The following is a 13672-nucleotide window of genomic DNA, read 5'->3' on the forward strand; positions in this document are numbered from 1 at the left end:
CGAGCTGAGCAGGTCAACGCTGCTGTTGAACCGGCAAAATCCCCAACCTCACATATCTTTTTCCGAAGACAAAATTTGCGAAGACTACTCAGTCTGCCCTTACGGGGGGCGTAAAGTTGACACACGCTGACATTTTCAAGGGAGCAAATTGTGTGTAGTCGTTAGAGCCTGAGAACTCGCCCGCAAAACAGTAGTACGGTATTTTAAAAATTAATAAGTTCAACAGTGTTAGAAATGAGCCATCTGGTACCTTTATCCAGACCTCTACATGGCCAGCAATCTCCAGGAGATTGAGTGTTTTAGAGAAATTAGGGTTGTTTCAGTAATCGGGTGGAATTTCACCTCTCCCCCCACACACCTCATTTCACTAGGAAATTTGGAACCCAGCAGCAAGGTCGCAACATTAATAATGCATGTCACTGCAGTCGCTAGAGAGCACATTAACCCACAGATAGATATGATGGAATAGGGAAATGCAATGGCTACCAATTCTCAGGCCATAAAAGCCAGGTGCGTGAAAACATGTAAGTGTTTTGCCATCACCGAATTTAAGTTTCTTATTGCCAGAAAAGTCTGTTCTTTTCAAATTGGGGGAAACGAGTTTTCTGAGGCATTTCAAAGCGCTTTGATGTTTATGGGTGTCCATCATGCCCAAGGAGCATCTAAGCTCTGGGGCTTCGTAGTGTGGTAGCAGCTGGTGGGCACCTGAACCCCATTGACGTCTCTCCACGCTGCTGTCCCCTGACATACATGGCCTGTCTGGTTCTCACCTGCCATCCCCATGCTGGGAGCCACTGTAATGTCCTCATTTTCATCTGACTCTTTATAAGCTATTGCCTGGCCCTGGAAAGTGTCATGTGGTCATTGTAGTCATGTGACAAAAAGTCTCGGGGTTGGTACGTCCGTTTAGACCTCACACTTTGATCTGATCATGAACGTTTCTTTGAAGACACTTGGGTCACGCTGTTTGGAGTGGAACTCTGAGGGCACACATTGAGCACACTGGGCAGACTCCAGAGCTTCATTCACCAGAGATACAAGAGTCACGTTTGCATTTGTGAGGGTGAGCATTCTGTCTCATTTCCCCCCAGATATTTGCCAGGTGAGAAATGAATTATTGATGAAAACGTGGGTGAGGGTTAAGTGCCGGCTCCGGTAAACGGGTCAGATGCCTTTGTTCTCGCTCTCCTCACTCTTCCCAAGACACCCCCTGCCCGAGACCTGCCATCTCACACCCCACAGTACGACCAACACCCCGGCAGAGTGGCGCGTAAGCTCTGAGGACGGCCTGACACTGTGCCTTCTCCCTGAGCATTCCCCAGGTGATCCTGTGGGCATGGGTGTCGATGGGTGACTGTGTTGGCATGGGAGACAGCGGTTGACCACGGAGGCATGGGTGACCACGTACGCACTTCAGCTCCTCCACACGAGGATTCGCTGGGCATTTCAGTGCCCTGCCCTTTCTGTGCCCTTCGGATGGGTGTGATGTGGTTTGGGCTAGGAAGCAGACACCTTGACCTTGCAGGCTGTGGCGCTGTGCCCATTCCTCAAGCCACCACAAACGTGTGGCACTCCTTCCCAACCTGGTCGAAGCTAAAAATTCAAAACTGGTGAACTCAGCAGCAGTATGCTGGGTATAGGGCTTGACTGGTGTTTTAATTCCTCTGAAGATCAGTTATGCCGTAAGTTCCGTGGCCGTAAATGGAACTCTCTCTCAAAGGCATCCTCAGAGAGATGGTATGGGTACAGGGCAACACATGCCCCGACTGCAGGAGGACGAGTCAGACACCCCCCCCCCCCCCCCCCCGAGGGCATGCCCTGCTCTGATTGGGGACGGAGGAGTCCCGCGGAAGGGAGGGCTGTGCTTCGGCGGTCCGTGCGAGAACCACCTTCGGGATCTGTGTGCGTAGGTCTGCGTCTTCCCCCAGCCCACGGAGGTGCTCACCTTGAAGCAGAGTCAATGTGTGAAAACCCAGACTTACAGGATAAATAAGTCAGGGACTGTGGTTCTCAGCCCAGAAGGTTTATAGGTCAGAGGAGTGTCATTAAATGGTGCGATTCCATATTGCACCGTGGAATCCACAGAGAGCCGTGTGTGTGTGTGTGTGTGTGTGTGTGTGTGTATGCTGTATATATTATATGCCTGCTATACATATTTATGTATATGCAATTTGTTCTGGACATTGACATATACTTGCAATGATGTTCACTACCAGAAGATTGCAATATTCTGTTTTCGCATTCTTGAATTAATAATCATTAATAGAAATTACCTCATTGTTAACATTATACTAAATTCCATAGACTTTTTCATAGTTAAGTGAAGACATTTATTTTTTAGAATCTACACAGTCAAGTAGAAAGCTATTTCATCTCTCTTCAATTACAGAAGTTAGTCACAATACACATGTAATTGATTTTACATATTCAAGGCTGATTTATTAATAAGACCAGTTGTCACTATTTGCTTATTAAATCTCTTCTAATCATAGAAACAGTGAAACACTGTGAAATTTAACCAAGGAAATGGTTATCCATAAAACACAGTTTACTTTTTTATTTCGTATGTACTTTTATTATTTTAATTTAAAATTTTAATTGAATGTATTGCGATGACAGTAGTTAATAAAGTTACACAGGTGTCAGGTGTATGATTCTATGATACATCAGCTGCATATTGTTCTGTGTGCCCACCACCCTAAGTCAGGTCTCCTTCCATCACCATTTGTCCCCCTTTACCCTCCTCTTCCTCCCCCTCCCCTGCCTCTGGCCGTCACCGCGCTGTGGTCTGCGTCCGTGTGTAAGGAATTCCAGAAGGCAGACCTGAGACCTGACCCTGCTGTTCCTACTGCTACATTCTTCGGTCTCTGGCCCTGCCTGGGACCTCTCCTGTCCTCTGAAACGCTCTCCTCCTGCGGCTCAGTGGCCTGGCTCAGGGGGGGTGAGCTTTGGGAGAAAAGAGGGAACAGATACACCCTCCCTTCCCTGGTGCGTCCACACCCCACACAGTGAGCGGGCGTTGGCCCAGTGCTCCGAACATGAATTTGCCTCTATACACATCACCACCGCCCGTCCCTGCCCGATGGGGACCCTCTCCGCAGCTGTCGCCTCCACCAAGGCCTGTTCTCTAAGGAAAGATGCTATGATAGAGGACACAGTTGAAGCATTCGGCTGGGTTCTTGCCACCGCTTCTAGCATTCACTCTGCTGATACTGAGGCCCTCGGAGTGGAGCATTTTCTGAGATCAGGACAAAAGCAATACTTAGGGATCATATATATGCAGTTTTCTAAGCGAAGAGATAGGAAAGTCTATGTGGCTTCTTTTGTTTCAGTTTAAGAGGATCACAGAATAGGAAGGGAGATCTGCAAGGGGAGAATGTAGCTGAAATACTGACCTAAGTAAAACGTCTCCAAGTACTGATTAATAAAACGACATTGAATTTAGAAAATGAATCATTAAAAATGGGGTTGTATGAGAATATACAGCCTCTGACACTGAAAATCACCCATTTTCATCTCGACTTCACAGACAGTACCCATTTAATTTAAAATTAACCTGTGACTTCCCATTATGAATACAATTACATTGAGTTTTAATGTTTCTTCAGTTAATTGTGTAATAAAACCTGACCAAGACTTGGAGCTGCCTTTCTTGCCCTCTACTGCGACTCTGAGAATCCTTTTACTGGAGGATTTTTGAAATTAATCTTCTATCTTTGTAAGCCTTAAAAAAGGATTGTGACAATATGCTTGGGCCCCATGAATTGATCTTCCCTGTGGATTTATTTTAGGAAGGGCTGACTCTAAAGCTGACCGAGTCCTTACTGCGTGTGAGACCCTCTGCCAGAGCTCCCCTTGCTGTCTGCTCAGTAGTTACATGACGCTGGGGGCGGGAGAAATCTTCAGGACGTCGCGAGGCTCCAGGCTCGCCTGCCCTCGGACACGAGACCTTGGCAAACGAGCTGTGGGGACTGAGGCAGGTGCCCAAGGATCCGGTTCTCAGCTCCAGAGCACATTCTGCACGCGGGCCTGGGGCCGCCAGATCTTCTGTGTTGTTTTTCTTTCAAGAGGAACAAGAAATTAGAATTTTTATGTGAAGTCTCCTGTTTGCTTGGCCAGGTTGAGACTGAAAAGTAAACACAGACAGGATGTGCAGACCAAACAAAACCTCTCTGCGCACTCGACGTGATCGGCCGGCTCCGGGTCTGGCACCTCTGACGCAGCCCTGTCCGCTTGCACGCCGGCCTGCACTCAGCGGCTCACCTGAGGTCCTCCTGGGAGAGTGACAGCCATTTCCACTCTGCCCAAGGCCACCTGATTTGCAGGGCATGTGGGGACCCGGCAGACACACCCCACCAAGGCCATGGGAAATGGGAGAGATGCCTCTGTTTGCTCAAACCTATGAAAACCATGCAACCCGAGCAGTATTGTCAAAACAAACAACAACGAAAACAAAAAACAAAAAAATTAAGGGAAGCTGTCATGTAATGACTTTTTAAAAACAAATATGAGTCTTCGTAACTGTGTTGGGTGGACTTTTCATTCCACATCTTGTTTTGATCATGAAAACAGCAATACTTGCATTTTAAAATTATGATAGTGTACAGTTATGTGATGTAATGCATGCCCACCCCAAGGCCAGTACAAAATCTCCTCTCTAATGTAAGGTAACCCCAGATTAGTTCTTACTTTTCCCTCATTAATGAAGAGTTAAAGTTTAGACCTTGCTATAATACGTGCAATGCAATTAATGTCCTATAGATTGTGGTATTTTGGGGGGATCAATGTTTATATTAATTAGGCTGTGGCTAAAGTGACCTCTAATCCTGAGATCTTCTATGACAATCTGGGCCCATCCTGAGCCGTGCTTATAAATACAAAGGTCGACTCAGTCACAGAGGGAGGGTTGATGATTTGACTCTGAATGGGAAAGGGCGCAGAGCGCTTAGACGCAGGTTAAGGTACACGTGTGACGTCAGCACCTGCATGGTGTCAGGCACAGAGCTGGTGGGACCCTTGCTAGTCTCCTCACCCCGCAGAACACAAGAGCTGCCCCTCTGAAGTGTTCTGGAGTCCCTTCCCAGATCTCCAGACAGCGGCAGAACTACCATCTTTGGGAGCACACAGGAACGTGAAATCAGTTAGAAAGAGTGTAAGACCCAAAATATGACTATTTGGCCTGTCACAGGGTAAAAAATGGCAGCCTTTCTATCAAGACAGGAAGTGAAATTCAGGAAGATTAAGTATCACAGATCTTACAACTGTTCCGTCCCCGTAGCAATGCTCATTAGAGACAAACTCTGCCAAATCCAGCTGCCCTGCGCGGTGCAGAGAGGGCCTCTTGTCCCGCGCCCCAGAGAGCCTTCGCCTGATGAAATCATTGGCATGAAACAGAATGATGAGAAGCCAGGCTCCAGAAACAAATATAAAACAATGCTTATTATGAAAATGCTAAAATGACAAATTTAAACGCACATTTTAGTACTGATGGGGCAGGGATACGTTGTAGCCCTAAAGTGAGCCCTCATCCGTCACTCATTATACTTCACTTCCTAGAATATCTGCAAGTGGCCAAGAAAATTCAGACAAAGGGAAATTCAGCGCCTCTTGCAATGTAAATCTGTAATAATTTCCATATCCTTTCTATGTATTTCAGCAGCCTAATGATTAAAATACAGATTTGGAGCAGTAATGGGATTAATGTTAGTAATAGCTTTTTTCATTTTGAATCATTTGATTGGATCCAAGTTTTATATTACCTTAAAATTTACTGATATATTTTTATAGACATATTTAAGTAGTAATTCATAAGACTTTAATTATATAGATAGCTCACTTTGCATATTGTATTTGCTTTGTGAAATTAAGATATAGATTATTTTAAAATATAAAAGAGTTCTTTCCCCTGGTTGGTGTGGCTCAGTGGATTGAGCACCAGCCCTGCAAACTGAAAAGTCACAGGTCTGATTCCCAGTCACGGCACGTGCCTGGTCGCAGGCCAGGTCCCCAGTTGGGGGCGTGTGTGAGAGGCAACCGATCGATGTTTCTCTCCCTCTTTTTCTCCCTCCCTTCCCCTCTCTCTAAAAATAAATAAAATCTTTAAAAAATATATAGACAACATCCACTCAGGTGAAATTTTTGCGTACATTCATAATCATTTCAGTAGGATGAATTCCAAAAGGTATAATTGTTACGTTAAAAAGAATATAAGATCTTGACTTATTTACAGAAAGTCATGTTACGTGACCATGCACTTTATATTCAGTTTACTCACGTCCCTGAGACCTCAACAACAAACTGTATTAGTGATATTGTTTCTTGGTCAATACAATAGGAAAATGGTACTCCATTGTTTTAATTTGCATTTCTTTGGTGGTCACTGAGGTAGAATATATATATATATATATATATATATATATATATATATATATATATATTAAATGTTTCTGGTTATCTAAGCAGAGAGACATGGGAAGGGACTTTTCTGAATGTAGCCTATACAGAGGACATGCATTTCATCATCTTGGGTGAATCCATGCTCTAGCTGTACATGAATGACATTAATTTATAGAAATATAATATTTAGTCAATTCCATGGAGGGAACAGTTCAAAGACCAATCAAATTTCCTTTTAGAATAAAAACTAATTAATGTAGTAAAGAATTCTGAGACTAATTGTCACAAGTAATGCAAATGGTTTAGACACCTTCCTTTCTCAGCAAGCTATAATGTAGAATACTCATCCAGCTGATGCTTCCTGTTTCCTTGGATGAAGTGTTACGCTTTGAACATAATCTTTTCAGTGTTTGTGCATTTATCTAATTAAAAAAGAATGAATTCAATTCAGATGCGACTTGAATAGATAATATGTTTACTTGTCCCTGATTTTCCGATACATATTAACTGGTCATTGATGTGAAATGGGTCTGTTAAATCAAAAGACTAAATGCTATAGGCAGCAAATGGCACCGATGAAGACGGAGTTACCCACTGCTGCGTAACAAAGTACCCCGCCCACCTCCGGCAGTTTCAAACGAACCTCTGGCACCTTTTCTGAGGGTCGAGAGGCCATAAGCAGCCCAGGTGGGGGTCCTGGCCCAGAGTCTCTCCTGAGTTTGCAGTATAGCTCTTGGCCAGAGCTGCACCCTGAGGCCTTGACCGGGGCCGAAGGGTGCATCTCCAAGTCCCGTCATGGGATGGTTGGCGGACCTTAGCTCCTCCCCAGGTGTCTGTCTGCAGGGCTGCTGGGCACAGACAGGGCTTCCCCTAGAATGGGAGACTGAAGAGCTAGGGGAGGGGGAGGGGAGAGGAGGGAAGGAGGCAGGCAAACAAGGGGGGGTGCTCATTTAGAGTAAACGGTGTTACTTTAAGTAATTATTTACCGTAAGCTATTGGTCACAGCGTAAAATAAATGACGTGTGTGCTGAGTGTATTAGAAGCTTATCTGTGTCTTTGAAGTGCCAGCAGCCTGTTTCAGCACTTTGAATGACATGGTCTTTATGGCTCGGCCTAAATATTGTTTAAAAGAATTTCCTAATTCTTCATTTTCTAAAAAAATACCTCCATCCTCAGTGTGTTCGTGAGGATTTAAATCACTCTCCTCTCTCCATTTTAAGTGGAATGAAGACATTTCAGTATGTTATCATTTTAAAGAAATGCCTGACTCATTTTTTTATGTATGAATCTTCTTTGCTGCAAGTGCTTAGCTTTAATAATAAAATTCTTTATCGCTCTTTATTTTTAATTTTTGTGACGTCCCAGCATGACTTCTTCTCCTCCAGAGGGTTCCTTCCTGAGCGACTCCACATCGCTTGGGACCTCAGTAGCATTAATGCCATGGACTCAGGACTCAGGACTCAGGATTCTGTAATGCCTTTAAGAAGGGTTATTTTGCTGTAGAATTTCTCTTTGTTTTCTTAAAACAACAGAGACATAATGGATTGTATAATCTTATCTCATTCCAGGTCCCCTAAAAACCCAGGACAGAAGATCATTAAGAGAGTGATCGCCCTGGAAGGAGACATTGTAAAGTAAGTGCTTAAAGCTGGTTTTTTTGAGTAAACATTATAACTGTCCACATTTGTGTTGAGTTTTAAATCACACTCCATGGGAAGTACGTGTCAAAGAGGACCGAAGCTTTGGAGACATTCCAAATGAGAGGGCACGTTCAGACATTTCAGGAGGTCAGACCCCCATGAACCTGCCGGTCCTATGGTTCTCCTTTAACTGAGAGGCACAGGAGAAATTAAACAGTCATTAAACTGAAATGAACCGTGTTTTCTAAAATGACAATTAAGTCATTGTTTTTCAGATATGAAAATTAGCACGGTTGTTTTAGATTATGATGTAAAGGTTCACGTTAGAAGCATGTAAGAACGTTTGATTATTTTAGAAGCAGGCACAGAAACTAAGGGGGAGCTTTAATTACAATAGAAATGGAGGAAATGGGAAAAGATATGAGACAAGCTTCTGAATCAGTCACAAAATAGTAGCATTAGAAAGTAGCATTGTAGCAATCGGGTGTCTTAACAATGAGTAGTGATGTCCTGTTTATTCTACTTGCTGATAAATGTAGAACCATGTTTGAGATTCGACAAGTTGATGTGGCCTCTCATTTTGGTTCTTACTTTAAATAAATTGTAGCCAGGTGTGTATAATGTGGGGGTCCAGAGGCTGGTAAAACTATATTCAGAAAGTATTCTGATGATGATGATAATGATGATGATGATGATTTATTTATTTTTTTGGAAAAAGCTGGGCTGTATCGTGTCTGTGTTAATGACGGGACAGGTTAGGTATTCTCACTGAAGGGGGCCTTGGTGGGCTCGAGGGCAGAGTGCAGGCAGGTGTCCCCCAAGGACGGCCTGAGGGTCTGGGAGGGCAAACCGCTCTCCTGATAATCTCAGATGGCACTTGCCCTTCCCACTCCCTTCCCTGTGTGCCCGGTGGAGTCTTCCAGAGGCCACGTGAGCTGTGAGGTTGCCCCAAACTGACTGCAGGGCCGGCGGGAATTTGGCTTCTTTCTACGCAGCCAGACGCTAAAAAGGTTGGCAAAAATCATGGACATGCCACTCTTCGCTCTCGTTCTTGTTTCGTTTCAAAAAACAATTATGCTCTTGTCATGAAACATGTTCTTTTTGCTCACATAGGTTTGTTGTTGTTTTAGACGAAATCACTACAGATTGTTTTTCTAATTCTCCATTTTAATTCCTAGTACTGGTGCCTACTGACAGGCAGTACCCACATGAACAAAACTGCCTTGAGACCGCGGTTGGTTTTAAAAGTGGCAAGGTGTCCTCAGAGCAAACGGCCGGAGAGACTGCTGGCGTGGGTGGGACGCGCGGCCCCGATTTCCATGTCACGATGACCTGCTCATTAGGGGCCCGCATGGTGTCAAGGCGGCTATTGAGGTGTGGCTCACGTGGGTCACGTTTGGGAGGGTTGCTTGCTCTGCTCTTCCTTTTAAAAGCTTCCTTGGCATGGTGAAAAGTGGACGTGAACCATTGGTTCAGAGCCTGCAGCCACGTATTCCTGAGGCTGTAGAGGAGGAGACCCGTGGAGGTCGGAGCTTCCTCTCTTTATGTCAACATTGATGACAGTCAGCAGGCGACCGCTCGCTTCTCTGGACACCTTGGCTGGGAGAGCAGTCGTTTTGGGGCGTGAACCCCGATGCGTGCGCTTACGCAGAACACGCACGGTAAGAAGCCATGGAAGTGATGTGTAGGCAGACTCATTACCTTCACCAAAGTACTTGTCATCGTGATTTGCTTTTTCTCATTCATTTGCTGACTCACGGGGAAGCGCTGTTTGAGACAAGGGGGGAAAGGATGCGAAGTCCCAAAGTGCAGGCCGTCCGTCCGTACGAGTGCCCCGCCGTTGAACTTGTCCTCAGGCAGGAATATTTTTCTCTGAGACACTCGTGTTTCTGCTTCACGATTGTGTCAGACATGAGGCCGGGTGTCCTGTCTCATCTCCCTCGGTGAGTTGCCCTCCGCAGACACGTGAGACTGTGGGTTCCGTGGGGCTCACAGCCTTCATGAGGAGTAGTCTTCCTAGTCCCCATTGAACAGGGTAACCAGAGACTGTATCGCCTAAACTAGGACACGTCTGAGGGTGAAAAGGGATGATTTTAATAATCGACATAAACGGTCTCCCAAGGCAAACGGTCCTCTACACACGGTCACCCTCGCAGGGAAATGTAATCCACTTAATGAACCACTTTGCATGATGTGATTTTGTTTACCCCACGGTCCTGGAAGCAGTCTTAGAAAACAGAAGCGCCTCCTGGCCCCAGGAGGAGCAGGGGCCGGGCAGAGTCAGCGGTGGGAAGCAGCCCGCCCTGCTCATGGCACGGACTTTCTCCAGCAGCTGTGGGTGCTGCTGAGTGGTCATGGGTGGAGAACCATGAGAATTCTCTCACTGCAAAATGTTTGAACAATAATCCTTCAAGTCTAGAGACTGTCCTGGAAAATGTCAAAGTGCCCTAATTCATTAAAAATAGCTTTCTGGTATTCGCAAAAACAAAATCCATTGAATCGCTAGAAATTAAACACTTAAAAGCTTGTTGATTTTAAACGTGCTATTGAAGATATGGAAATCCATATTGGCCTATCACAGATGTTTGAGTCACATTGTGTCCCAGCAAGAGATGAAGCGCTATAGGGAGAAAAACAGAACCAAACCGAGTTTCCCACTGGAATTTTTTTTTTTTTTTAATGGTCGGTATGGTAGCTTTGAATAAGAGAAGCCTAGTGTGTTTCAGAGAAGGAAAACTCTGACTCCAAAAAACCTCCGCTGCCTTGCGGCATACCTCTTCAGGGGAAAGGCTAAGGGAGTAAACCCCGACAGAAAATCCGGAGCCGGAGTCCCTAAGGCGGTTCGACGTTGTAGTCAACACCGGCAACTCCTGCGGCGCACCTGAAGCCAAGCTGTATTGACTCCGTCTTTCCCTTGGACCCTTCAGCTGCGAAGAGAGGGGGGGTCTGCTGCATGGGCAACAGCAGACCCTCCATATCACCCTGCCCAGGCTCTGTAGCTTCAGCGTCATCGCAAGATGTCGATTCAACACGGGAGGAGACAGATACTACCATGTCACTCCCGAGTCGGACTGCACAGCCATTCTCGGCGGTGCAGATAGACTCTTAAGAAGCTACACCATCGTCTCTCGAGACGGACGGCTGCCGACGACGAGTGTGTTTATGGGGCTGTCTTTGAGGACGGTGCCTTGGTAGATGAGAAATCGGGAATGCATGCCATCCTCAGTGGAAGGACAGAATAAAAAGGAAACGTGGAAAAAAGAAAGAAAACCAACTTGTGTCCAGGACCTTGCAAAAGATTGGAGCATAGAACGTTTAGACCCCGGAAGCTGATGGGAGCCGGGTGGGTGGTGGGGTTTGGGGGCCTCAGGCAGCAGGATCTTGAACCGAAGGTTTTCAGAAATCTCTGAGGCCCTTGGCCTGGTTTAATCCGAACCCTGCCTTTCCCCAAATCAAATTGTCCTGGCACTTTCTTGTTTAGTACAGCGTTCCCGCACGTATCGCGGGTATTACGTTCCACACCCCCGCGAAGTAGGAACCTCACATTTATTCTACACTCTTAAGCTTACGTAACTTTAACAACACACGTATACAGCACCGCAAAATCCCACGATACAGTGAAAAATCCGCGATGAATAATTAAATATAATACTTTTAAAAATTCCACGATACAGTGAGGCCGCGATAAGTGAACCACGATCTAGCGAGGGACGGCTGTCCTTAAGGTCTGACCAACGCGGTCACTTAGTAACGAAGGGCCTGAGCAGGGAAGTGTGCCGGGGCCGCCCAGCAGTGAGTTTACCACTAAATAAGAGGCTTTTGTGAAAAAGCATGGGTTTCCCTCTGATGTCAACCAGAAAAATTATTCATATCTCCCGGACATCCTTCCCCTCTTCTTGCTAAAGAATGATAATTAATTTTTTACTAAATAATTATAGGTTAATCATTTTTTTACTAAATAATTATAGGTTGGTAGGTAGGGAACCTATGCCTTTTTGGAAATACGTCTTTCTTTTCCGTAGTTGTAGGCAGTTACTTATCTCACTGCTGCAGTATCGGCGAGTAAAAACCGACTTGCGAATGAAAACTGTCTGCCTTAGCAATAGGCCTTTCTTACCAAACCCCAGAGTGAGAGTCCCTTAAATTCATATGCAGGAGTGGTAATCTCGGCTTTTTAAGGTCCAGGTTATTTCTGTAATAAACCGAGCAGTGTAGGGAGGTCTCAGAGGCCCCGCGACAGCGGCCCTGTGTGTGTACTTCCATTTAGGAGACGGGGCAGCTGCTGGGGGTCACTAGGCCTTTTAGATTGAATCGCTTTTTCCAGTAATGGTGACACCCACTACTGGGGTCTTTCCCCTCCCCGCTCCCCTCCGTGGTTTCTCTGGTTCCATTTTCTACCTTAGTCTCCCTGTTTAATGAAGAGCATTCTCTTTAGATATGAAAATGCCCCGTATTCATTCATCATGCACAGACATTTATCTGGTTGGTTTGGTGTAGAACTCGTGAGTCCCAGCTGTGAATTCAGATCAGCCTGACTTGGATCCCAGCTCTGTTGGGTAGTGCGTTACGTTACCAAGTTACTTCATCCTCTAAACCCAATGGTCCTCACTTGCAGAAGGAAAATCACAGCAGTACAAGCTCCACAGAGTTTTCTTGAGAAGTACACGAAATAAGGGATCTAATGTGGTCAGCACAGCGCCTGGCATGTAAGTCTGTTTTCAAGAAATATCAGATAGTACTATTACTAGACATCATGACTTAATTGTTACTTATCGAGGGCCTCGAGGGCCTACTATGTGCTGTACAGTGTGCTGGGCCCCGGGGTTGTAAACATCAAGAGCCCTGGCTAGTTCTCATCTTCTGGAACTGGCGGTCTGGTGGAGACACAGCCAAGCTAACAAAGAAATGCGGTGGCACAAGCAGACCGCCACTAGGGGACGTGCCACGGGCCCCTGGAGCTTACGAAGGGGAGCCTCTGGTCCACCTGAGGAGGCAGCCTGTGCTGGAGACAACTTCTGGGTTCAAGTTTGAGATGAGAAGGGAATCTACAGCCTCCCCCCTAACCGTGAATGAAGGCTTACTGTGGGAAATTCAAACAATACCAAAGCCTGTGAAGTAAAAAGGAGAGATTCCCCAAGGTACATCTGGTGAGTATCCTTCTGATGTATGTATCATTCATGGTGGGTGGCTGAAAGGATTAGAAAAATATTTATCTAATGGCAGTTTCTCCTTTGAATATTCCATAAAGAAAAAATATATACTTGGGATCTGTCTAGAAGGACGGATGTCTCCCCATGTGCATGGTATGCAGCATTACTAACTGGTATACTAGGTAGGTATTTGAAAGCATGGTAATTCCAGATGCTTCTTCGGTACCTACATGATAAGGAGCAGCATTAGGAGGAACATGCACGAAGCTATCACAGACATTTTACTAGGCACCAACCATACCTAGACAAAACCTTTTATAGGAAATTAAAGGCAAGAACATGAAAATACATATGAACACAACGTCCTCGTTATGTAATATTTTTATATGGAACTCATTATATCTGAAAGATAGTGTTAGAACTGTCATGTCCGCTCTGGGGCGGGGGGGCTTCAGGTAGGAGCTCGTTGGCTGAGCTTCCTCACGG

At 45.5% G+C, this 13672-nt stretch overlaps 1 protein-coding gene across 2 annotated transcripts in view; it reads left to right on the forward strand.

Annotated features, from left to right (window-relative positions):
- Positions 1–13672, forward strand: part of IMMP2L (inner mitochondrial membrane peptidase subunit 2) — a 578935-nt gene that overhangs the window by 386521 nt on the left and 178742 nt on the right. For both annotated transcript variants that reach the window (XM_090287782.1, XM_090287781.1), the window contains one exon: positions 7965–8030. In XM_090287782.1, coding sequence (XP_090143908.1) covers positions 7965–8030 — 66 coding nt within the window. The remainder of the gene's footprint in view (positions 1–7964; positions 8031–13672) is intronic.

This window comes from Furipterus horrens, unplaced genomic scaffold, assembly GCF_987537825.1.
Source record: "Furipterus horrens unplaced genomic scaffold, mFurHor1.1.pri manual_scaffold_9, whole genome shotgun sequence".
In the NCBI taxonomy this organism is placed as follows: domain Eukaryota; kingdom Metazoa; phylum Chordata; class Mammalia; order Chiroptera; family Furipteridae; genus Furipterus; species Furipterus horrens.